This window comes from Spea bombifrons, chromosome 8 (assembly GCF_027358695.1).
Source record: "Spea bombifrons isolate aSpeBom1 chromosome 8, aSpeBom1.2.pri, whole genome shotgun sequence".
NCBI classification, from domain to species: Eukaryota; Metazoa; Chordata; class Amphibia; order Anura; family Pelobatidae; genus Spea; species Spea bombifrons.
Window position 1 is genome coordinate 7321918 of NC_071094.1, and position 25385 is coordinate 7347302.

The 25385-nt window shown below is 43.2% G+C and overlaps 2 protein-coding genes across 6 annotated transcripts; both read right to left on the reverse strand.

The window, feature by feature from the left end:
- Positions 1-264: 264 nt before the first annotated feature.
- On the reverse strand, positions 265-9759 carry LOC128503587 (protein Wnt-7b-like). Of its 5 annotated transcripts, none has more exons than XM_053473709.1 (5): positions 9612-9759; positions 8505-8670; positions 2941-3167; positions 1899-2170; positions 265-1001 (listed from the first exon to the last, which is right to left on the reverse strand). In XM_053473709.1, the coding sequence occupies exons 2-5, from the start codon at positions 8576-8578 to the stop codon at positions 522-524; spliced, it is 1053 nt and encodes a 350-aa protein (XP_053329684.1). In that variant the 5' UTR covers positions 8579-8670; positions 9612-9759; the 3' UTR covers positions 265-521. The 5 variants fall into 5 exon arrangements, with proteins under 5 accessions (XP_053329684.1, XP_053329685.1, XP_053329683.1 ...); XM_053473710.1 differs by lacking the exon at positions 9612-9759 and adding an exon at positions 9048-9344 and having other exon boundaries at positions 8567-8670; XM_053473708.1 differs by lacking the exon at positions 9612-9759 and adding an exon at positions 9048-9344.
- A 4299-nt stretch (positions 9760-14058) lies between these two features.
- SMC1A (structural maintenance of chromosomes 1A) lies at positions 14059-25299 on the reverse strand. The gene is made up of 25 exons (XM_053472516.1): positions 25074-25299; positions 23157-23345; positions 22938-23050; positions 22544-22747; positions 21787-22025; positions 21160-21418; positions 20928-21068; positions 20592-20674; positions 20253-20460; positions 19579-19764; positions 19101-19280; positions 18776-18922; positions 18487-18624; positions 18283-18399; positions 18071-18177; positions 17813-17954; positions 17510-17655; positions 17107-17260; positions 16874-16984; positions 16622-16778; positions 16146-16300; positions 15912-16063; positions 15646-15715; positions 15130-15240; positions 14059-14634 (listed from the first exon to the last, which is right to left on the reverse strand). The coding sequence occupies exons 1-25, from the start codon at positions 25180-25182 to the stop codon at positions 14551-14553; spliced, it is 3702 nt and encodes a 1233-aa protein (XP_053328491.1). The 5' UTR covers positions 25183-25299; the 3' UTR covers positions 14059-14550.
- Positions 25300-25385: the final 86 nt, after the last annotated feature.

Sequence of the window (25385 nt, forward strand, 5' to 3'; positions counted from 1 at the left end):
TAAATCTCTCCACAAGCGACTAGAATTCTATGCTAGTAAACGTTTAGAACAAAACAATTTTACAAAGAAATAGCACGCTTGCTTCCATGATGTTCAAAGTTATGAAACAGATAATAAAAAACCTTGATAAATTCTATTTGATCAAAAATATGTGCACCCATTAATATTAATAAAAAAAGGAAGGCTTAAAATTAGTTTTCCTAAGAGGGATTCGGTGTCCCTGTCTGTCTCGTGATACTCGTGTTCTCTGATCTCTCACAGGGCTAAACCCAAATTAAGGTCACTGTACATTCTTGCTTTTCGACCCCCTTTCTTCTGTAGGATGCATGGATACGTCTTTGTCCATGGATCTGTTGCCTTTCCGTCTAGCCTTGTGGTCTCTCCATTTTGTCCCCTCTCTCTCTTTTACTGCCAGCCCTTTCTCTTCACCCTGTGATGCTCTCTTGCTTGGCGTGGCCCATCTTCCACACCGTGAGACCTTTCTTCATCTCATTCTCCTCCTGTGTCCCTCTCTCCCCTTTTCAGTTGCAGATGTAGGCCTGCGTCCTTTCACTGCATGTACTGCAGATTACATTGCAGCACCAGTGGAATTTGCAGTGACACTGCCACGAGTGGGTATACTGAAGGGTCTTATATCCCCGACCACAGCATAAGATCTCACAGTTGTCCGACATAGTTGATGTGCGATTACATAGACGACCGTAGGTCCCCATGCTGCCAGTGGCATTGTCTTTCTCGCAGAAGTTTGGGGACCTCTCGACGTACACCAGGTCGGTCTCTGCGGGTTTGTTATAGCTCTGGGGATTCGTGAGCTTGAGGAACGTTGGCAAGAGTTGGCGTCTTCCCTTCACGGTTTCCACCATCACGGCCTGCTCGTACTTCTCCTTCAACATGTCACCCACAGCTCGTAAGTGGGGTAGTGTCACCCAGCATGTTTTCATGGTGCAGGATCCTGAAACTCCATGACACTTACACTCCAGCTGGACGCTCTTCTCCAACAGCTATAAAGAGAGAAAAAAGACTGAGAACCAAACGTAATAATGCAACAAATGGATACAAACGTGAAGAGAGCAGAACAAAACCCTTATGGACTGCAATGGGACTAAAACAGAGATAAAATGGACCCGGTTCATTAACTGTGGTACAATATATCACTGTTTTGTATCTCTTTATGTCATTGAAGTCTTTTAAATGTGTTGGATGTATTTAACCCCTTAATGACAAAATGCATTGTTTTCAATGGGTTTAGGGACCGCCCATTGTCCTTAAGGGGTTAAATTTGAAAGACTATCTTTAATACATTTTCTTACCAGACATATATAGAAAATATGGTAAGAAAACATGTTATTAAAAGTATATAACTGCATATAAAATCAATAATCAAGAAAATCAATCATATTGTTGGGAAATGTATAGATCAAATTTCATTTATAATTCAGATATTATTACTTAATAAGATATTATTATATGAAGTATTCTTGGCATTCCGTAGGCTGATCATATTTACAACTAACTGAGTATTTTATTTATCTAGATCAGTGGGTCCCAATTTAAGGATTTTTAAAATTACAACACAAGTGGCCAGGTGGCTATTTAATTAGCACAGGCGGGTTCGTCAGCTGTGGTAAGAGAGAGCCAGGCTAGTCCTGGGGCCACAGACACCAAGACACGGGCTGTCTGCGTCGGATGTGGAAGGAATGGGCGCAAGGAGCCAGGCCAACTTCTGTCAGCAGGACTGTGCGACTGAATGAGCTACCTGTGCAAGCAAGTTAATTAGATGTGTATTTCTGATCCGTATCTCTGGAAGATTAATTTGATCTCTGTCCAAAATGCTGCCAGGCTGCCAAATTACCAGATCAGCTGTTGGGAATGTACATACATGTGAAGAATGGCACTACCTTCCTCCCAACCATGTTGTTGTGTAGATTCATCAGGGTGCGGGCATTACGTTTCACCTCACGGGCGTCCACAAACTCCCGAGACAGACGAATTCCATGTTTCACGTCGGCAGAGCACCCTCCCCACCGCCAACCTCTATCGGGATCATGGTAGCTGTGCTTCTCTCGGTCGCAGCCACAGTATGTCAAATTGCCCTGACTGCAGGCATGGGTGATGGCGTGAGCAATGCCAGCTGAGAGGATGGCATAGTAAAAAGCCGTCTCCTTACTACCTGAAATTAAACCAACAGAAATGCAGGGTATGGGTTGTAATGACTGTATAATAACAACACCATTTATTGTATTTATAGTGAAGCTTTAAAGCAGACACTGTTTGATCTATACCATGTGCTACGCAAATTGCTTGCAGGTGTATAGATCAACGAGATGTTAGAACCTGTCAAAGTTTGCGTGAATTTTACTTCCATTTTATTTTGAAGTTAAATACTCATTCCTTACTATAACGAACATTCTTCCAGCTCTAAAGCATGAGCTTTGTCGTTGTCACGCTAGGTAGGGGATACATAGGTAAGCGATCAAGCAGGAAAATTGCAACAGTTGCTAAGGGGACTTCACCTTTTTTTTTTTTTTTTTACCACTTTGCATCAAAGCAGATCTTTAAACGTGAGCTCCAGAATGATAATTTACTGAGCCAGAAAAATAAATACCAAACATACCAGCCGTCCAACATCAATGCTTTTGGCTGCCAACCGGTTCTCAGGAAGATAAATACTGTACAGAATTCAATTATTTGATTTACAACCCCAGCCAATATCATGACTCTTAAGCACACTCCAAGTACATTTTCTAGTTACGCTCCATAAGTGAATGAATATAATGTAATATTATGGTCTGGCTCAAAAAACTGTTGGAGAGACATATGTGGGACGGGGTAGGACTTGGGGGAGTGGAAAGAGTTCTGAATCCAAACAGCCCCATGGATGACAGTCCCAGCTACAGATGTGTATAAATTATTATATATGACTGGGCACATCACACGTACCTACTTTTAGCTCCGGTCCAAAGAGACTTGGTTCCCCCAAAGAGCTGCAGTTCCATCGGCTGTGCTGAAACTGGTAGCGACACTCTTCGATCCCCAATCGTGCCCCTGTGCCAATCGCTATCATGGCATCAGGACGGGCTTCACAGATGGTTCGCTGGCGTGGGGACAAGCCAGGCATCTTTCTGCAGATTATACTGGCTCCGAGGGCCAGCACGGACGACACTCCTCTGGGGGAAAAAACAGAAATGAGACATTATGAGAAAATGTGGTCCATCCTAGATGTGTTGATGCTGGTTAATAATATCATGATCCTCTAACAGTAGGTCAACAGGTCAAGGTGGCCACTATTTTTATTGGCAGGATGGCTAGTGATGTGGGCCACAAGACAATACATCATTCTTGAAGAGGCAATAATGTCAGATCCCTGAGAACTGTATTTCTGCGTCTCTCTGGAGTGGGCTAGTCAACCCTTGAGGCTGGTGGACACAATACCCTGGCTACAAATTAACAGAAGTGTAAAAAGAAATTGGGGTATAAATATGAAACCAACAATGGAGTGCAGGAACATTACATCGGTTCCTATGGTGATAAGACCGCTCTTCAGACTTTGGACCAGATTAAATGTTTTCTGTGTCGGAAAACGCTATAAGCCCATCCGTTAGCTAGGGTTGCCACCTGGCTGGTACTTATCCAGCAGGTTGGTCAAAATGTTACTTGATCCTTATAATAACCCTACACATGCCATGCCACGAGCGGTACTTGAACAAAGGTTTGGATTTGGGCCTACCAGCTGTATATGAACCCAAATTGCCCTTAAAGATGACCAGAGGCTGCCATTACATGAAAAGGACAGTCGGTAACCAAGCACGTTGGGTCCTGGAAACAGCGTATCTGCCCCGAAATAAAACCCATGGAATTGTGTAACAACGTGAAGGATGCTTATGGGTTAAATCCTGAATCCTTATTATCTCGTGTGCCCAACGGGGCAGAGTCAGGGGGCAGTGGGGGGGGGGGGGGTAGATAACCCGTCATGAAATCCTCGATCGATCCATCCACAGCCTGTAACCGAGCCACCCGAATAACACAAGGAGCCTTTTCTCCGCGAGGCCCTCAGAACAAAACGCCTGTGTGTTCCGCTAATGGATCCGGCTCTCTGTCACTTAACACTGAAGTCACCATTTTATTTATTTATTTAGCGTGGAATAAAAGGGATGCTCACAGGAGTTTGGGAAAACGAGAGGACAACTCGAGCTCAGCCGTTGGACTCTTTTCAGCGTAACCCTCGGTCGCTTAACCTACCACTTTCTCAAAAAAAGTATACTTTCACGGGCGCCCGTCGGGGAAAATATCAGAGATTCACGTTAAATTACACTTTTCACCATCACTGGTTTTGCCTCAATAGAGTTACATTGAAAAGTGATGGATGTCACCTACAAAAGGGGGATTCTGATGCCGTATCGCCTTGGCAACCGACAGAATGGACCCATGAGCGGAAACATTCCAATGGTTGCTATGGTAATGAGATCACTTTTCAAAATAAGCACAACTTTTTATCTAACTTATCTCCTATGTATTTTTTATTTTTATTTTAAAAAGGCCATAGTTTTGAAAATCCAAATAAAATCCTCCATACATCTGACTACAACGTATAGATCATTTTTTAATGAAAATATATATAATTATATCACTGAGATTCCAATACGGACACACAAATCATTTCCTACTCCATAACGGAACCAAACGATCACACGCAATTAAGATTAGTCAGAACGAAGGTTTCTGACCCAAACATTTGTGAAATGTATCCTTTTTTTGTCTGTTTGTTTTTGGAGGGAAGAGGGGGGCATTTTGTAAAACCAAATGTGGCCGTAAAAATCACTTTATATATTTTCAGAAGCAAACAATAAGATAATATCGTGAACATCTCGCAAAATTTGTGCCGCTGAGTGTGTTTTTATGGCTAAATGGATTGGAAATAGAGTGTAAGCTCACGAGACCAGCGCTGTCATCTCCTATTTTAATGTGTGTTAATATTATTATTATTATTAATTTCTATGATTGCATTTGTTAAATATCTTCAGCGCTACGGAATCTGCTGGCGCTATATAAATGAACGTAATATGTAAGACTCCTTCTACGAGGACATCTGCCTCGGAGGCTGGAAGCAGGAAAGCCTTTGATCTTGGAAATTACAGGTCATTAACACCTTGTGAGTCAACCCTTGGTGTCAAGATAAATGATAATGAATGTTTCAACATAATATGACTACAACCAACAACAACCAACAATGATATGAATACATGACTCATAGATCGCTTCATCGAACCCAACGGACACGTCATCTTCTCAAATGCTCACAACCCACTGCTCATCTCAGTTAACTTTTTTTCCTCCCCATGGATGGATGTCGATTATGCCCGGGAAGCCTCACGAAGAGGAGTAAAAGGGAGATGAGCTTGATACGGGTTCATGAATAATTAAAAAGGCGCAGATAAAGACGATGGCGTTGTGTGGGGCGTCGTAACGTGAATAAGGTGCACATCCACCCGTTCTTACTAACACATTGACAAAGACGCCAGTGTGTGAGCTGCGGGGGGAAAAAACTGCTTTTGTAACCAATTCTATAACCTTTTTGTTATTGTTCAGCCCGTCTCATAAATAATTCATTCGCACATGCAAGTGACAATCAATGGCAAGCCTGGCATGGCTTTCACACCGAAGCGGGCCGACGGCCGCATTATAAAAACCGACGCTTTCCTTCCGGCTCCCTCGATAATCACAATGTGACACGTTAAAACAATATGTATGACATCATCTCTGTATTCTTAGTTTGGGATAAAAAAGAACCATTGCAAGTCTTGCCGGATTTTGTTGGGTTTTTTTTCGTTCTCCTGGACAAGAAGTAAATTAATTAACCTCACCCTCTTCCCACGCAGTTGCCTGTTTAATTAAGATTGATTTGAATTTCTGTCTGGTCTGGCGCAACTTGTCTGGGACGTGTTCGCATATCGCATCTTTATATCTGTAGAGCAGGAAATATGAACCAAAAGCAGAGATAGCAGCACAAACCTCTATTAAAGGAGCACGTCCTGCAGGAAAATCCAAGTATTCCGCATGAAAAGGACTATGAGTTTCTTTAGAAGTATTTCCGTGTAGTTGAGGGTAACTTATAGTCATGGACTGGCTTTCTAGGACACCGGGCCAGCAGCAGATCAGGTGCTGCGGTGCAGATCCAGTGCTGCGGTGCAGATCAGGTGCTGCGGTGCAGATCAGGTGCTGCGGTGCAGATCCGGTGCTGCGGAGCTGATCAGGTGCTGCGGTGCAGATCCGGTGCTGCGGAGCAGATCAGGTGCTGCGGTGCAGATCCGGTGCTGCGGTGCAGATCAGGTGCTGCGGTGCAGATCCGGTGCTTCGGTGCAGATCCGGTGCTGCGGTGCAGATCAGGTGCTGCGGTGTGCGGCCACTGGCTGGATATGCCTGGCCACACGCTATGTCAGTGTAAAAATGTGGCTTGTGGCCATGCATATCCAGTAGTCGGCTGTACTTACATCATCAGGTGGCCGCTGGCCTTAAAGTGCCAGGCCACCTCTGCATGTGGTATAACACAACGGTGCGGTTGCCTTTGGGTACTGAGTGGATATGGTTGTTTAGTCTAAAAGAACCAATTGGGACTTGGAGTCAGGCTCCATACAAAGCCACAGAGGACTTTACACATACGGAGAACATTTATTGCTTTATCAACAGGGTCCAATACAGGGGAACAAGAGGGGGACGCCATAACCACCTAACGCGTTTCACACCATGGGTACGCAGTCAGAGACATCTTGGAAAGAACTCAGCTATGTGAGCTAATTCAACAGAAACGGACTGTGCCGAGCTAGAGACATCGTTCACACATCATCACTTTACAACTGACAAGAACAAAGCCTGGGACTAAAAATGCTGTTTTTTATGAACCGCCGGGGAGATGGGAGTTATATTCCAAAGACAGCACACAGCAGGACAGTCCTCGGTCTACGTCGCAGACAATGAAACCACGCTACTGGAAGCCCTGGGCCATCAAAGACAGGGCTGAGCGTTTACGAACAATGACACCTCAGTGCAGCCTCAAATGGCATGAACTGGTCTGTGCGAAGAGAGTGGATTCCAGTAGGTCTTAGAAGATCATACCGTGGCAATTATTAGAGGATTTCCCTGCATAAGGATAGGAAACTGCGGGGGGGGGGGGGGTTATGACGGGCAGGGATGGTGGGGGGGTTGCCAGCAGTGCCAGGAGGAGAGAACCACAGCTGCCAGACTATTACATTCTTTGAGAACAATCCGCTCTGTACTGCACACACACACACACGCACACACACATACACACACACACACATACACACACACACGCATACACACCACGCCAGCAGGAATGAAAGGTATGAGTGAACAGGTTGCTGGCAGCCGGGAGCTGGACTCTATTATGGTTACTTTAGAAACAGGTGTGTTTGTTTGGCTCCTTGCAGGACGGTAATGGGGGGGGGGGGCGGCAGATGGTACTTTGTCACAGGAACGTCACCTGTAGCAAAGGCAGCAATTCCCAGCAACGCAAGCACCACGACTTCACCCAGTCAAACAGCAGTCATGGAAAGAGTTAAACAGGACCCTCAAACCCAAGCTACAATTATATTATTATTATTATTATTATTATTATTATTATTATTTTATGAGTATTATTTTATATTATTATTATTTTATATTATTATTATTATTTTATGAGTATTATTTTATAGTATTATTATTTTATATTATTATTATTTTATATTATTATTATCATTTTATGAGTATTATTTTATATTATTATTATTATTATTTTATGAGTATTATTTTATAGTATTATTATTTTATATTATTATCATTCATTTTACCCCAGCTCATGATTTCCAATCCATACAGCCCTCTCACTAACGAGTTGATATGACACGCCTTAGGTCCGCTGGTTGTCTCTTTTGCCACCAAACACGAGGGTCGGATTGTTATCTACACAATACTCTGCTTTTAGAAACGCCACTATAGCCAGCATCTAGCGGACACGAGCAAAAGATTTACATTAGAGACGAAATTATCTTACAGGCGCATTATGAAGGACGGCACCGTTTACACAAAAACTCAACCAAATTTAATGTGGTGCCAGTGCCAACCACCGTCAAGTCCCAAACAATTCTTCCAACACGTTCCTTTTAACGTTCACTAGCATGCAAAACTTTCCCCAAATTGTTATGTTACATACTACTTGTTATGTCCTGTCTACCCATTGTGCAGCGCTACGGAATTTGATGGTGCTATATAAAACAATAAATAATAATAATGATAATAATAAATAATACGGTCATATACTTAATGATAAAGTAAGCCATGGGAAACACACAGGAGCTGTTTGGGAGCAGTCCGCGATCCGGTGGGGATGGCGAACGCCCCGCAAACATCACCCCTTGTTTTGTGGTCTCCCTTTCGGTTAATCTCATGGAAGACATCAAGTTAACAGCGAACGGCAGCTTCCGCATAACTAAGTGGCAGGATCTTACCCTTCTCCGCAGAGCATTAACCCAACGCAGAGCACGGTGTGGCACAGGTCCAGCACACTCACTTTTAGCCTCATGGTGTTTGGTCGGCGGATTTTCGCTCCGAGTTGTCAGTCTTTATGACACCAGGAATGGACACCCTGCTTGCAAAGTGGTGTTCTCATTCTACCTGCAAAAAAAAAAAAAAGAACCCAAGATTTCTATCGGGTAAGAAGGAGCAGGAGGGGGGCGAGGACAGATAAAGATACCCAATCTTCTTTACATGAACAGCACCGCACAATGCAAGCGGTGTGTCCCGCAGCTACCCTCCCCTGAAGCATCCTTCAAAGCCTCTGAGAACCTCGATGAAGCTCGTCGCCCCCCCCGGCCCTCCAGTTATCTCGGCTGCGTGTTCCCACTGGAAGAAAGGGCGATGAATGAATGGCTAGCGAAGCAAAGACGGCACTTGTTTGCTGTGTCCCGGAGCGAAGGTGGGCTGTCACCCTACTAAATGGTTAATACAGGTAGGAATTCGGGGCTCACCGGACAGAACTCGGCTCGGCTTACGAGGTAGGAGATGGATCGGTGGAAGACAGACGTGTCGTCTTCTGGAGACAGACCCGGTCACAGCTTAGACCCGACTCCATACCTCCGAGACGAGAAGCTCCTTGCACTTGTGTCTCTCCCCTTCCAAATTTTACCTTAAATGTTTGGAGGCGGGTGATGAATGTGCGGCGGGGGGGTGGAGGGGGGGTTATGTTGTGTGAAAGAAGGTGGGTTAAACAATTCACTTAGTCCTGCCAAAATATTCTCTCCTATTCATTCCTCCACCATCTCGCACACACACACACGCACACTCCTCCTATTCCGTGAGGCTGGGCAAAGGGGGATAACTCACGGGGTGGAACACGCGCTGTCAGGGGGGCACCGAAGACATTTCATTTATTGTGCTGGAGCTGGAGTTTCCGTACAATTGACAACCCCCCCCACACCCTTAAGAAAAAAAGACAAAAAGATAAATGTACCAACAGGAGGAGACTTAAAAAACAGCCTGCAGGGCTGACAGCCGAGGCGGGGAGCGAGTAGGGAAGGAGCTTCACAAATCTCTTTGACAAGCGAGCTGCGTTTCACCTTCATACTCGCGCATGCTTCCATCGGCAGCTCAGGGAAGGACGGCTCGGCAGGTATGAGTCAGTCCTGCGGAAGGTGTGAGGGCAATGTGCCCAGACAGTCTCCAAACACACATACACAGCTCGGGGTCACGTGGCACACCTGTGCGGGCCAATCGGGTCTGACTACAAGTCCTATCATACTTCTGTAGTCCTCCCGCTATAGTCAGGCTGCAGCTCCCATTCCGATCAGCTGTTGGTGAATACAATTCCCATTAATAAGCGCTTCAATAATATATATAATATAAACAGACGCTAATGTTTTCAGAATCGCTCTTTATCAGTGAAATATATTATTCTTTTTCTTACTACCTCATTCAGTTACATAAATAGCTACATATAGATTGTAAGCTCTTTGATCACGGCCCTCCTCACCTGTTGTCTCTGTAAGTCAAATTGTTATGTTATATACTACTTGTTCTGTCCTGTCTACCCAATGTACAGCGCTACAGTATTTGATGGCGCTATCTAAAACAATAAATAATAATAATATATATATTTAAAAGCAGGTCTTAGAGTCACATTAAAAGTCTTGGTAAATCCCCGCCCCCAGCTGTGCCTCTAACCACACCCCCTAAACCAAAACTGCCCTCTTCGGCCAATCTCAGTGTTGGAATGTATGTCAACCAGCGCTCTAATTTGCTGTCATGCCAAGGGCCGTATGTCATATATTATCATGCCTCATGCATGTAACATGTGAGTAAATCAGGTGCGTATTTCAGCACCTTTTAGTTCATGAGCATGAATATCTTCAGGGATGAAATTGAGAAAACGCTTGCACAGAACACCTGACAATACGAACTTTGTTATAAAATAGATGTCACAAACTAATATATGTTTAAGGCCCATGTGGCCCGCATCAATTGGGGAATATAATTATATATTGAACTAAGACCATTAGTTATGTTTTTGGAACTAATAGTTTGGGCTGATACCCGTTGTTTCAGGGTACAAACGCTTGATTTAAATCATATTGATCAACATTTGAAGCTGCCCTTTAATTAGGGGTGGGGAGAAGAGGCGTGGCTGGGGCGTACATGTATATTGTATATACATATTTAATATTTAGTATATACATATTTAATATTTAGTATAACATATTTAATATTTAGTATATACATATTTAATATTTAGTATATACATATTTAATATTGTTATTAAATTACAAAAATCCTCCTAAAGGTACAATGTAACTAAATAAATATAAATTAATATGAGGTCATTAAATTACTTCGTATTGCTTTCATTAGCCCCTATCCTGAAAAATATATTATATATTATATTATATTATTATTTTTATTATATATCCCCATCACATGCTGTGTAATGTAACAGTTTTTTACTCTAAGAATTATATGAACCAAGGATTATGTATGGGATGAATTAAGCAGGGGTCTTATGCTGGTTTGTATGTATTGTTTCATGGCCCCCATCACCTCTGTAGTTATTTTTAAAGGAAAATTTACTTGGGGGCAATTTACCAGTCTGAATATGATGCAAACACTAGGGCATTAAATAGTTAATCCATGTTACTTACTTACTTACTTTCCTCAATTAAATAACTTCCTTGCAATGTGGGGGGGGCACGTGACGCTCCATGCATTTATTAATTTAGGTCCCTTTACAATCTGTTCTCTCCGCAACCTCTGGATCCTCGGGGGCGTGCAAAGACATACTGCCCATTTTGATTGGTTACTGATTGTCACCTGATCTCTCTTCAGAACTGCAGTACTCACAGAGACTGTGGAACTAAATTGGAACCGATGTGGTTTATATCTCCACTGTTGATTGGTTGCACAGATCACATGGTTAGCTGTAGTTCTGCGTATAGTTCTCTTACCAAAGAAGAATCTAGAACCAAATGTAGGTTTATGAGCAGAACCAAAATCAAAGACAAAATATTATAATATGATATAAGAGACAGCAATGCTTACAAATTCCCCTTACCCCGTTATCACCCAGAACCGCGGGGTACTCACAAAACCAAAAAAGTCTGCTTTTTTTTTATTATTTTTATTGAAAAAAAGTTTTAAATCAGTAAATGCCCCTGAAACCGGATGAACATTTTCTATCTGGGGGTGACGCATTCTATTTTTTGTTCACATTGGATCACTGCGTCTGAGATACCCTCCACGGACATTTGAACGTTTCCGGCCGCATCATTTTGTTCCATTACACACAAGCCCCCCCGCAGCGTAGGGAAATCATAATCATGCGTAAGACATGTTTCATCAAAAAGGATGTCACCTTCTGAATAATGTATTTAAATGATGACACGTATCATAGTAACCTGATTCTGTTTTGTAAATATGACCTCACATGACATCATCATTGAGCCTATGTGATAGGTTGTTCCCAATCTTAAAGCTGATGTGGTTTAGGGTTTCTTGTGGTGTTGGTGGGATAATAAAGCCTCATAGGAAACCCCTTATTAACCCTTCATTTAAAAGTCATAGTTGAAGGGGCGTACCTTCCAAGTGCATCTTACATTTAATAATTATTATTTATTGTTTTATATAGCGCCATCATATTCCGTAGCCTCATCTATAGGCAGATTTAAAATAAATTGTAGGGCGGTCAATAGACCAGGGATTCCAAAGTTCTATCTAAATGGAAAAGCTTGGAAACATGGTGGGGAGGTCCAGCACATGTCCTCAACACATATCTTGGTACCTGAAAGGCCGTCGGCTGACACCTTCTCCATCAGTCGGCTGCCGGACAGTGCCGGTCCAGCCCTGCTTCCCAACCTCCTGCTACGTTTTATTAGAATTTTCTCCAATTTACTTATTTCCATAAATATCAGGGCTGGTGAGACCAATACCTGCAAGGTTCTGCAGAAGAACCTGAGATAGCCCGAGCTCCAGTTGACTTTAAGAATGCGCCGAAGCTATCTCTGGCAGAGAAAGGAGCTTGGAGTAAAGGTCATCTTTTCCAGAAATGTCTTTTAGACTGAAGGGAAAACAAAGAGAGACTTTCACTGCTTCGAGATGAAGGTGAGAGAGAAGGAATTGCAAGCTGGCTACAGTTCTGTCTTATCAGCCTCCCCAGGAGGGTTCGGCAACGATAAAGAACTTTGGGTTTTGAGTTTCAAGAGACTGATATCCACCGGCAAGACGTCTCGGAACTGAACTTTTATTGAATTTTCGGGGCTTTTACCAGACGGCACCTGGAATTGGATATAGACCCGTCCACGACATCGTAGGATAAGGCGATTCAATTAAGCTTAGAAAAAAAAAATAATATTAATAGACCGTGTGGAAAGGCAGGGTAAGACGGGTTGGGTACGTTGGGTAACATTTTTATGGGTCTCAATGAATGCCCGCTGCGGCCACACAATACCCCCACATCGGGTTTACAACAACAGCAAAAAAAAACCTGTGATTTTTTGCAGTGCTGAATTTGGCACTTTGCCCGTTACAAACATATAATCAATAAGGAGATTTGGAAATGTGTTTAAAAATAGCAATGGTGCGACATCTGGCCTGTACGATCATGAAAAGGAAGTTATTTGGAAGCTGGGGCATATCCTTAAGCATTTCAAAACACTATTTGATCTCTCGGTAGAATGTATATGTTTTAAAAAACTTTTATTTTTTTTTTCGTTAAAAAATTTGACCCCGCATTGTTTGGCAGCTTCTGTTTCTTTTATCTTCTAAATTTAGCAGCTGCTTTGACACTTCTATTGGATTTCAAGACATACAAGTCAAGACTTAAGCATTTATTCCACATCCCCATTTCTTTTTTAGATTTATATTAGATTTTATTATTTATGTCATTTTTTTGCTTCCGATATGAATAAAAATGTACTTCCCTCTGCCCGCTTGGCCCCTTACTCTTACTATCCTTGGCGAGATTGCCACTTACACTAAACATTAAAATAAAATAAAAAAAACAATAAAAAGGGCATTAACTGCTCAACAAGTTCACCAGGAAAGCTGTGGGATTTACTGGCCTCTAGTGGTCATAATGAGGTATTGCAAGAATCTTTAAATTCCCTTTGAAACTTGTTGCTTGACACTTTAATGATGAGCAGGCAGCAATCACGCATGCCGACAAGATGAATTGACCCACAACATCAACTATACATAGGAAAGCAATAGTAAGATTATGTTTTAGACGGAACATAAGAAGTTTGACCAAGGACCCATTATGCCTCCAACAGAGGATTATCGATGCTTCTTTTGCTTTACTGAAGAGAAACCAAGAGAGACAGGGAGTCAAACCCCTTAAGGTTCTTAGAACGTTAACAAAAGTGTCTGGGTTACGTATATAACGTGATTTCACTGAAAAGCTTAAAAAGTGCTCATGGAGTGGTTTCATCACACAGAACATTGGTTGGTGTGGTATGTAAGAACACTTAATACTGTGTGTGTGTTTAAGAAAACAAATGCATATCAAGGATGGCCAACTGATATTTATAGGTTCTTTATTGCAAAATAATACTTAAATCTAAGCAGCTACAATAAACAGAAGATGCTAAAACCATTAAAAGCTGCCACAGCGACATACATGATAAAAGCTTTAAAATTACCCACCTCCTAATAAAAGAAAAACAAAAATAGAAGGCGAAGGGATGGCCTCCAGCACAATAATATCACGTTTGATAAAAAACATTCTGATAATTACAACATAATTAGGATTAAAATTCCAAAATTAGAAGTTTGAACAAGTCGGATAGGATTTAGGTTTTAAAAAGGCGACAGTAACGCGCATCTGTGTTTATATGCCCCGATCGTGCGAATGGCTTCCATGGGAAAGGGTCGCGTGACTCAAGGTCACATTAAACCGATTCCCATCATGAAGATGCATTTCAGACAGCAGGTAGGGCAGTTATATCACCGTAACAAAAAAGGTCAAACACAAATGATCCAAAAGTGAAGATAAAAGGGTCCGTGTGCAGGTTACTGATCACCGGGGTTAGGGTTGGCATCGGGATACTTGGTAAGGTCAAACGTCAGGACTTTGCTGATCACACAGTCCCCTTGCTGAAATGACAAAAATACGACAAGTTAAAGCCTGGCCTAACGGGACAAGAGCTTAAACCCAGAAGCCTCTGAGAATCCACGTTACTTCTTTTAAATATTTCAGCAATCCTTTGCAATTCCCTTTAAATAAAAAGGCATGGAAAGTATTTCTGGATAGGACACAGCTACATTTCTACGATACATTTCTTTTTAAGTGTTACAGCCTAGACCATCCCAGTTATTCTTTTTTTTTTATTATTAAGAAATCAACATCTCATTTACCATCCAAATGCAGCGGCCCAAAGAGTGCATTCACAAAACCTAGAGTTTGTAGGGGAAATTACATTTTTCAACTCATCAGCCTTAAGAATTTAGCCATTATCCAGGGCTTTGCCACGAATAACACATAGTGCAGCCCACAAGGTTTATGGTTTGATGCCATTTCCACATACAGGTAAGTGAATAAACCCGGGCGTACGCTGTTCTTTTAACACCCCGCAGTCCAAGTTCTCTTACCTCAGGGTAGACTCCAATCAAGCTTTCTGCCTTTGTGTAAAACTCCTCTTTCAAGGAGATAACAATGGCTTGGAAGTTGGTCATCGACTGCTCTTTAATGTAGTTAGCCACCTGCAGGAAAAAAAACACACACATTACAAGCAGAACACTTCATTTATTTTCCTCCGATATAATAAACTTCAAACACACTATCGTGGGAGCAAAGCCTCGGCAGCGTTCGTATACGATGCAAATATTCTGAGAGCGCATCACAAAGGCTCCTTCACGGCAAAGAAATGAAGGATTTTGTGATGTTGTGGTCTGGCTTTACTGCGCTTTAAGTTAAGCCACTTCTGTATAATGTATCAAATAAGTATAAGCTATAGATTAGTCTTATAATCAAACGTTATATTTCACATCCAACTGAAAGCATCATCCAATCATTTCTTTCGGGGTGACTGGACCGGCACTCAATGTAAGGGACAGGGAGTTCCCGTGTAGCCGAAGCATGTATAAAACCATTACCCGAGTACTTACCTTTCCTATGTTGGTGTTGTCCAGAGCAGCGTCAATTTCATCCAGCACGAAGAACGGTGATGGTTTGTAGCTGCGGGGGAGAGAAAGAAAGGTTGGATTACTTACAAGCACAACGTAAAGAATTACTGGCCCCTGAGATAGTAAATCCTATGAATAGACTCTGACGAAGGCTGGAAGACACGGCAGAACGTGAGCAGCACACCAACGTACGACCTCCAAAATGCTGCTTCCTGGTATGAACAGGCGCTGATTTCTTAAAAGCCTACCTATGGATAGCAAAGAGCAAGGCAAGGGCCGCCACGGTTTTCTCTCCTCCAGATAAGTTGTCCATGGGCCGGAATCGCTTCCCTGGGGCCACACAGTTGTAGTTGATCCCATCCAGGTATGGTTCCTCTGGGTTCTCTGGTCCGAGAAAAGCCTGCGCAGGTGTGATACAGTCAATAGGCAGAAAAAGCGGCAGGAAAGAAGCTAAAAGGGACACAAAACGATGGATTTGTTACCTGCGCACTGCTGTTTCTGGAGAGCGCTTTGTAGATCTCATCAATGTTGGTCGCCACAGACTCAAAGCAGGCATTAAACCGGTCAAATCTCTCTTTTTTGGTCTGCTCAAAAGCCTGTTTGGCCTTCTTGGCACGTTTACGAGCAGCCTCAAATTCTGCAACAAAAAGCGCCCGTTACAAAATCAGATCACAAATGATCATCAGCATGATCAGAAATCACTGATTTCAAGTTACCCAAATACAGAACATGTAAACACGCTTAGAAGGAATATATCCTCACCCCGTAGACTTTGTAGAATGTGCAACGTCACGCAGTACTTTAAACCATGTTACATGGCAATAAAAAAATTGGATTTGCAACATCTACTCAAAAGCTCCAGTACATATTTCCATCACATTTATCTATAGGGCTTTTCACAACGCGTTGGCGCTTTATACCAATAGAGCCCCGCTTTGAAAGCTTCCACCAAGCTTACCATCTGAGGTCTCCTGGAACTTGTCCCTGACACTCTCCAGTTTCTCCATGGCCTTCATGTTGGGAGCAGAGATCCGCTGCAGAATGCTCTGCTGCTCGTTCAGCTTCTGGTGCAACGCACTCATCTCCTGCTTGATATCGTCGTCGGCCACAGCATCCTACGTGTACGGGGAATATGAAAATAGACGGTAAACCGATGCCAGGCCACATCTAACGAACGATCTGTGGACAAAATCCTACGTTCCAAGCTCACCTTGAAGTCTTCAGACAACTCACTGTAGTCAATTTCTATCAAAGCTTCTCGTGCATAGACCGTTGAGGATCGCTGGGAGCTGCCCACCGATTCATCTCCCTGGGACCCACCCTGCAAAGGGGTTTGCACATTTATCATGTGGTTTTCATAGAACATTCACAACATTACCTACGACACCACCTAACACCGGCAACAGGGCCTGGCCCAGGTTAAGTGGGACGTTGAAGTCGTACCTCTCCTTGGCTGATGTCCTCCATTGTGCCTTTAGACAGAGGAAGCTTAATATCTTGCATTTTGCAGGCCTGCAGTAAGTTGTGCCGGTCGCTGCGTTTCTGCTCCAGCTTAGTCTCAATGGCCGTGACTTCTTTTTGTAAATGTGTCATCTCCCTAAAACCAAAGCAGACAACCTTGTTTGAGCTTTCCTCGCAGTTCTCATACCCCGTGCTTGTGCATGCGTCCAGCAAACGGACCGATTATACGTTATACGCCTAGCTTGGTCAGCGTGACAATATGCAAAATGAAAGAATGTCATTAACGATCTTCAAAAACTTTCAGGCTATAGAATTTATTGTGAAAAGAACCCCCGACCCTCAAAACACTTTGACACTTATTCCACCCATGTAAAATTGTACTGACTTGTTCGCACCGCCCAGCTTCTTTCGGATCTCTTCCATCTGATGGTTCTTGTCATTCACCTCGGATTTTTTGGCAAGGTGCTGGTTCTTCAGATCCTGCAGCTGGGCCATGGTTTCATCAATAATCTTCATATGTCTCTGCTCCTCCTAGAGAGCGGTGGAGGGAAAGCACGGAGTAGGTAAGCTTCAGCGGGATGGAACATAAATACAGAAAGAACCATCACCTAAAAAAACATTCTCGCTCCAGAATGAACACTAAAGTCACATAAGATGCGGCATTGCTTCCCACCCAGACATCGCTTACCTTTTTCAACTTCTCTATTTCATTGTCATCTTTTTTTACAGATTGCTCCCAAGTCTGGACTTTTCCTTGGTCCTCTTTGAGCTGGTTCTTCTCGTAGTCTAGCTGGATCCCCAGACGCGTCTTTTGGTTTTCAAACTCCAGCCTACGCAGAGAAAGACTCATTCAAGTGAACCCATTATAAGGGTTAAGATTTTGGTAATCAGGCTGTTGTGCTCTTGTGTCTTTAAACTATAAAACTGACAGGACTGAAATAAGTACCTCTTTTTGGCGATCTCATTCTGCCGCTTCACCTTCTCTTCCTCGAACTCTCTGATGTTCCTGACACCAATCTCCCGGCAAAACTCCTCAAACACCTCGTCCTCCACCTGTGAGATGAACACATTTAATATGGGCATGAAATATATATCCAACTACTTATGCTTCAAGATTCACCTTAGACGTCACCTACGTCATGCTCCTGCACTACTCACCTGGTTCATCTTTTCCTTGAGATCTTTCATTTCCCTCTCACGGCTCTGGATTATTCGCTTGATGTCATTGATCCGCGGGCTGAAATTGGCCAGCTCGCTCTCCAGCTTCGACTTCTCCTGCAGGAGGAAAACAAGATCATCCCTTACAGCATATCACGTCTCCATTTTTGGCACTATGTTATTTCACAGGCTTGCAACGCCTACCTGTAGATTCATGGCCAAGTGACGTGTTTTGGTCTGCTCCAGGTCACTCTGGGAGTATTTAAGTCTCATCTGAAGACCGTGAGCCTGGGACTGGACCTGCCTCAACTCAGCCTCCTTACGCTTGGCTTTCATTTGTTCCTGCAAAATGACTGATTGATCTAATTTTTGCATTTTTATACACACAATTTCCATATATTACATCAGAAACCATTGTCCATCACCCAGTGTCCGATGTCAGAAGTCCTGTTAACATCATACATGAACATCCCCCCCACACCTTGGCTCTTACCTTCAACTCCTCCGTTAAACGTTCTTTCTTTTCCTTGAGTTTATCCACAGCCTTCTCATCCCATCTCCTGGCCTTGGCTTTCAAATCACTGGCACCTCCGGATATCACACCGGACTTCTGGAATAAGGTGCCATCCAGAGCAACCGTCTGCGAAACGAAAAGCCAGTAGAATAGATTCACTTACTTTATCATTAGATCATTCACTATTCAGGGAGTCCCAGATACAGGGTTACGGAGGTAAAATCTGCAGCAGTCTAGAGGTTCGTTCACTTTGGTGAAGCAGTATACAAAATGACAGTCCTGTACTCAATTTTGGAGAACCCACCTTGTGTCTCTGGTGACCACCGAAGGCTATTCTGCGAGCATCTTCCACATTATCGCATACCAACGCATTACCACATGCATACTGCAGAGCTTTTTTAATATGTGGAGGCTCGTAGCGGATCACATCAATGACAAGTTTTGCCCCTTTCAGCTCGCGCAGTTTTTCGTCTGTAGGTTTCACCTGTAGGGGAAAGAACGACAAATTTACCGAGATTCACCAAATCATTACCATTCACGAACACACTGATAATGTAACCACTATACCAGATGTGGGATAGAAAGAGATGATTAACACAGGGCAACCCTTAGATGACAAAGCAAATTTTTTCCTTTAATAAATAAAATAAAAAATTTACAGCAGGGTTGCGCAATCTTAAAACTGGTTTACATCACGTAAAACGATGCTGTGTCTTAAGTAACAGTGACGTTTGTGTATTAAAGGAGTGTAGAGCATTCCCACCAACTGGGAAAATACCGACCTCCAGGTAATCAAGTGGAAGGAAGGTTTCCGGTTCTCCTCGCTGCTCCTTGATGTACTGGATACAATCTCTTCCTGTTTTCTCAGAGTCCACAATGATGGCATCCATGTTCTTTCCAAGCACCTTGGTGACGGCAATCTGGTATTTCTTCTGGGTTGGCTGACAGAGGTCAATCAAGCGGCCATACTGTTGGAGGAACAGTAAGCAGAGTAGTTTTACCAGGGATCGGGCAGCATACCAACAGCACACATTCACACCATAAAGCTAAAGTTAGGCCTGCACCAAGTATAGATCAAAATGTTCTGGTCTGTGAAACTTGGGTAAGTTTCTAGCCAAATCTACAAGGCAAGGATACCTCAATCAATGTATTCTATAAGTAAGGAATTCAACGCATACAAGAATGCCATATAATGGAAGACTAGGATACAACAGTCAATATGTACTAAGAAAAGATATGCAAATGTGAAGTACCATAAAACAATACACAAAACATTCAAATCTTGTCTGATTTTCTGGACTTCTACAACGTCTCTAAATCGGTGATTTAATAGTGGTGGCGATGAGAGGAGGATGCTTTTTCTTAAAGCTCTAATGGACTATATTTGATTTTTTTTTTTTCTTTAGAAGGTCTCCCATTAACCATTTTCAGAGCTGGATATATTCGTAGAACGTACCACTGATCCAGGATACAGCCTCTTGATGCTCTCCATGATTTCAGCCTTACGCTGCTGTCGACTGTTTTCTTGACGGTCAATCCTAGCATCTCCAAGCTGCTCCATCACCTGATTCAGCTCGCTGTTGATTTCATCAATTCGACGCTTGGCCATCTCCACCTCCTCAGTCAGAGTCTCCTCCAGGTTCTTCTGCTCCTCCAGGGATTGCCTAGGAAGGGTTAACATACAAGTTTAACACACCACCTCATAAACGGAGACTGAAAAACAAAAAAGCCTAAACATCAGACAATCCAAAAAAAGGTATAATGAACAATGCAAGACAAGATATGGCGCACATACTTGCTGGTAGCAATGTACTCTTCCAGCTTTTCAATTCTCTTCTGGTTCTCCTCTATTTCACGCAGTTTCTGTTTGATTTTCGCCTGTTTGATAAAAGATTTTTAAAAACGTTATTTACTAAAGTAATGTCAAATTGTGATATTCCTCATACATGCACACAACTAAAGGTAATCCAAACCCATACTTCCAAATTAAAAATAGAATATATATATATATTTATTTACATTTAGATGACCAAAACTAGAAGCATTGGTACTTTCATGGTGATGATTTTAAGAACCAAGACATATAAAAGATCCTCTCGCCTCAAAAAGGCTCCTAGAAATGATTACAAACCTCCGTCTCCACTTTTTTCCTCTCCTCCAGGTCAAGGCGATCTTGGTCGGCTTTCTGGTCTCTGTTGAATTTTTCCAGCTCCTGGGCCAGCGTGGCAGCTCTCTTACTGGCCTCTTCCTTGAGACGGTGGTATTTTTTGACCTTTGAAGAGAAGTCATCATGTATGAAACCATGATCTCGCCGCTCAGGTTGGTACAACTGCATGACGTTTGCGTGTTCACTAAACCGTTACCTGGTTCTCTTCCAGAGTGAGATCACGGCCCTGACTTTGGCTCTCTTCCTCCATCCTCTCCTCAAACTCCTGTCGGGCCTTCTCCACCGACAACATCTCCTTCTCCAGTTCGTCCATGTCCCCTTTGCGCTTCTTGTACTGCTTTTGAGCATTCTGAAGGGATTTCTTGGCAGCCTCTAGTTTTTTAATCTTGTGTGAGGTGTTCTCTTTGGCCTTGATGTACTGAGGACGTTTCTGATTTAACTCGGCATCCTTCTCCCTGTGTGGGACAGAAAACAGGAACAATATGATTCCTCGGGACAAATCATATCAATCAATATACACATTATAACCCATTACCAAATCATACTTCATCTGCAAGACATTCAGTTTAAAGCAGGGTCCAAAGACGCTTAAGATTAACTTTTAATGGACCAGCTTTCATAGAATAAGAAGCTGACAACCATTTGGACTATATTCCAGGGGACCAATATGGCAATATCCATTTTTGAGTTTAAGTACAGTCTGTCATAAGGTATAATGATCTGTACATGTCCTAACTAAAGAGAATTAAACATATATATTCAGGGGGGGGTGTCAGCTGCATGTCATGGATCGAATTTCAAGAATAAATCTCTGTGAACCAACTTGATCTCCTTCTCTATAGCCTGTTGCTCTCTCATAATCTTCCCCAGCTCCTTCTTCTTTTCCTTCAGTTCCTCCTCCACTTTGTCCATGTGCTTCTTGTCCTTGTCAATTTCTTTGTTTTTGGAGCCCAGCTCCTTACTCAGCTTCCCAATTTCAGACTCGTTGTGGTAGAGCTTGAAGAGCTGAAGCTGAACTTGCGCCCGAGCCACCTCATCCTTCAGACGCTGGTACCGCTCCGCCTGAATACACAGACATTGACGTTAGCTGCCCAGGCCTGCCGGGGTTTACACACAAACTGCAACAAATTCCTAGCAAATACGTGACAAAAACAAGTCACAACTTTCAAAAAAGGTAAATGCCATCTACCCAATCGCCAGCTGAAATAAATCCAGCAAATCAATACCTAGAGGTTTTTGGAAGATGTTTAAACGCAAGGGATGGGTCAGATATGTATTTGTACTAATTTTTCAACAACTGCATCACTAGAGCTTCATTAAAAACAAGAAAGGCATCATTTTCATCTTCCTTGTAGCGATAGAACGTGAACCTGTCGCTTAATGTTATATTCACAAAGTGCTACGATACAAGCGGTCTGGCGGTATCTGAAGTTCTTTTTGCTGCTGTGTTCTCCCTTCTCCCCACAGATAAATACAGACACCCGGCACGCTTACATGCTGCCCTCGTTTCACGTTTTGGATTCCCAGTTCATAGTAAACGTGGCATCACGGGCATTCGTTATCCGAAACGTCACACTGACCTCTTCCTTCTCCTGCTTAGCTTCCTTCCTCTCCGCTGCAATGTTTTTCTTGCGGTGATAGTTGAACTGCGTGTCCTCCTCCGCCTTCACCATCTCCTTTTTGCGTTTGTCGTACTCCTGTGCCAGCTCCCCTGATCGGCTGATCTCCTCGAACAGAGCCGTACGCTCCTTGGGGTTCTTCATGGCGATGGACTCCACAGCTCCCTAAAAAAGGATTGCCAGAACAATCTAAAGCATATTCCGACAATAAATACTGGAACTTGATGTACGGATCAAAAGCAGAAAGAAACAGAAGCCACAAGTAACGGAAAGGCCAAGGAAAAGTTACGTTCTAACCTTATATGTAACACCGAACCCTTACTACGTATAAGGTTTTGGCCTTGGGTTGCCATACCTGAAACACCAGAAAGTTCCTCGCTTTAATGAGGATTCCCAGCTTCTCTAGCTGCTCGCTGTATTCTGCCAGCTGAACCACCTTGTTGTTGATTTTATATTCAGATGACCCACCTAAAAAACAAAAAAAAAACACAAATTTTATAAGAAAGCAAAACAAAAAGTGGATATCCTCTACCAATCATACCTAATCCTGACCCGCTGAGCCTCCTGAACTTACCGACAATAACCCTGGAGAAGATCTTCTCCTCGCCGCTGTCCTCGGAGTACACCATGCTGACAAAGGCGCGGTTGGCGGCCGGTTTCCCCACCGGGGCTCCATGGATAAGATCTCTTAAAGTCTTCACTCTAAGGTTACTTGTTTTCTCGCCCAGCACAAAGCTGATGGCGTCCATGAGATTCGACTTTCCTGCGGAAGAGACGGTTTGAAATCTAATGCCTGCCCAAAACGTTTCGAGGGGACAACCTCTGGTGTTATCCGCGCATGAGCTGCCTCTTAGTCGCTCGCTCCTAGATACGAAACATACGTCCAGCCCTACTTACTTTTTGTATTTTAACCATCACAAGCACTCTACAATAATTCTAGCAATTTGCTTCTACTCCTTCGTTATCTCTCTAGATTGTAAGCTCCCTTGAACAGAGCCCCCCTCACCTGGTTCTATAAGTCAAATTGTGATGTTATATACTACTTGTTATGTCCTGCCTACCCATTGCTACAGAACATGATGGCGCTAGTTAAAACAATAAATAATAATAATAACTATTTCCCTAGGATCGGAGCGTGATGATCGGACTATATACAGCTGCCATCAACAGAGAGACGTGTATTTGTCACTCGGATTTATAGATGGAGGTTTATCACTACGCGACTGCTCAGGTGGGACGGCAGCACCGGCCCCCGGCAACCCAACTTTTCAGCTTTTTTATTATTCGTTTTCGGTAGGTGCCTTATTGCTTCATTAAACTACCGACCGCGTTCTAACAAAATGAATTGTATTTATTCCATTTTCAAGATGCCGATGACAGTATAGAAAAGATTAAGGTCCGTTTAATGCAGTATTTTTATGCCTAAACCAAACTAAAAAAAAAAAAAACCCTCTCCCCCAGCTCAGCGCAGACTCCACAACACAGAGTCCTCAACCCGCTCCTAAGGGCGTCCGTTTGCAAGGTTTATTCCTACCTCTGCTATAGAGAAGTATACGGCTCAGAGCCAGGCAGCCGTAACGCTGTACCCGTATACCCCGCTGGACCCGTATACCCCGCTGGACCCGTATACCCCGCTGGACCCGTATACCCCGCTGCTTTGGGGAGTCGGAGGGAAGCTTTCTTTCATGAATAAGGCGTATCTGATGATGTGAGCACCAAGCTGCGCATGAGGACATCTGACGAGCGCATGGATCTCCCGGCACAGTCCATCCCCAGTCTATTAGACTGAGGCCCAAGTACCCGGGTGCCCATCAGCGTTCTAGATTTATTCCATCTCTCTCATTACACACACATTATATAAATAAATCTATCTATCTATCTATATATATATTATATTAATATATATTACACCCCCCCTACCCACCTGCACGACACTCCGCACACCTGTGGCATGTAATAAGCTGCGGTTACACAATGCCTTCTTTCACCGACAACCTGTCGCTCTCCACACCAGACGTATAGAATGCGCTGCTTTTCACAACTTTCACCGATTACCTTTGAAGCTGATTATTTTTATTTTAGCTTTTTTTGGAAGGGAGGGGATCCGTTTATTTATTGTAATCCCGTTTGACAGCAGCCCTCCTCTCCCGGTGTTTCTGTACATCACCTTGCTGCGTTGTATACTAATTGCTACATCCTGTCTACCCTGCTGGCGCTGTATGAAATAATAATTTGTTTTGAAACACGAAGATAAATAATAATAATAATAATAATGACGTGACAGTCCCCTCTGTACAGTAAAGCAGATCTAATAACACTTAATGCGATGCAGACTGTCCATAAGCGAGAAATGTATGATAAGTAGGTAAATAATGCATTCTGCACCAAACTTGTTGCGCCCCAATCAGGCATTCCTCATAGGTTACCGGTACTTGAGTTTAGATATTAACGGGACAGAAAACCGGATAGCGCATCTTCCGTTAGGACTTACCGGATCCATTGGGCCCGATGATTGCCGTAAACCTGCGGAAGGGGCCAATGATCTGACGTCCCTTGTACGACTTGAAGTTCTCGATCTCGATGAGTTTCAGGAAGCCCATAGCGACCCCAGTGAGCGCCTATCGGTCTCACTTCAATATCCCGTGAGGAACGGGAAAAGGGGCCCAGAAACCGCCAATTCTGCAGGAACCGAACGGAGCGCGCTTAATAGTGACGTCACGTCGACTTCGGCAAAGGGCGGAACCAAGAGCGCTACGTTCTACGTATTGTAAACACAGACGTGCGTGCGTGCCCACAATCTGTC

Bases quoted from the DNA above. Each gene is read 5' to 3' on its own strand.
- LOC128503587 (XM_053473709.1), bottom strand. From the start codon at position 8,578: ATGAGGCTAAAAGTGAGTGTGCTGGACCTGTGCCACACCGTGCTCTGC. The intron at 3,168-8,504 runs GTAAGATCCTGC...TTTTTCCCCCAG, and splicing joins TTAATGCTCTGCGGAGAAGG to AGGAGTGTCGTCCGTGCTGG. The intron at 1,002-1,898 runs GTAGTGCCATTC...CTCTCTTTATAG, and splicing joins ACAACATGGTTGGGAGGAAG to CTGTTGGAGAAGAGCGTCCA.
- SMC1A (XM_053472516.1), bottom strand. From the start codon at position 25,182: ATGGGCTTCCTGAAACTCATCGAGATCGAGAACTTCAAGTCGTACAAG. The intron at 19,281-19,578 runs GTCGGTATTTTC...TTTCCCCTACAG, and splicing joins TTCCACTTGATTACCTGGAG to GTGAAACCTACAGACGAAAA. The intron at 18,400-18,486 runs GTAGGCGTTGCA...TTCCTCCTGCAG, and splicing joins ACTTGGCCATGAATCTACAG to GAGAAGTCGAAGCTGGAGAG.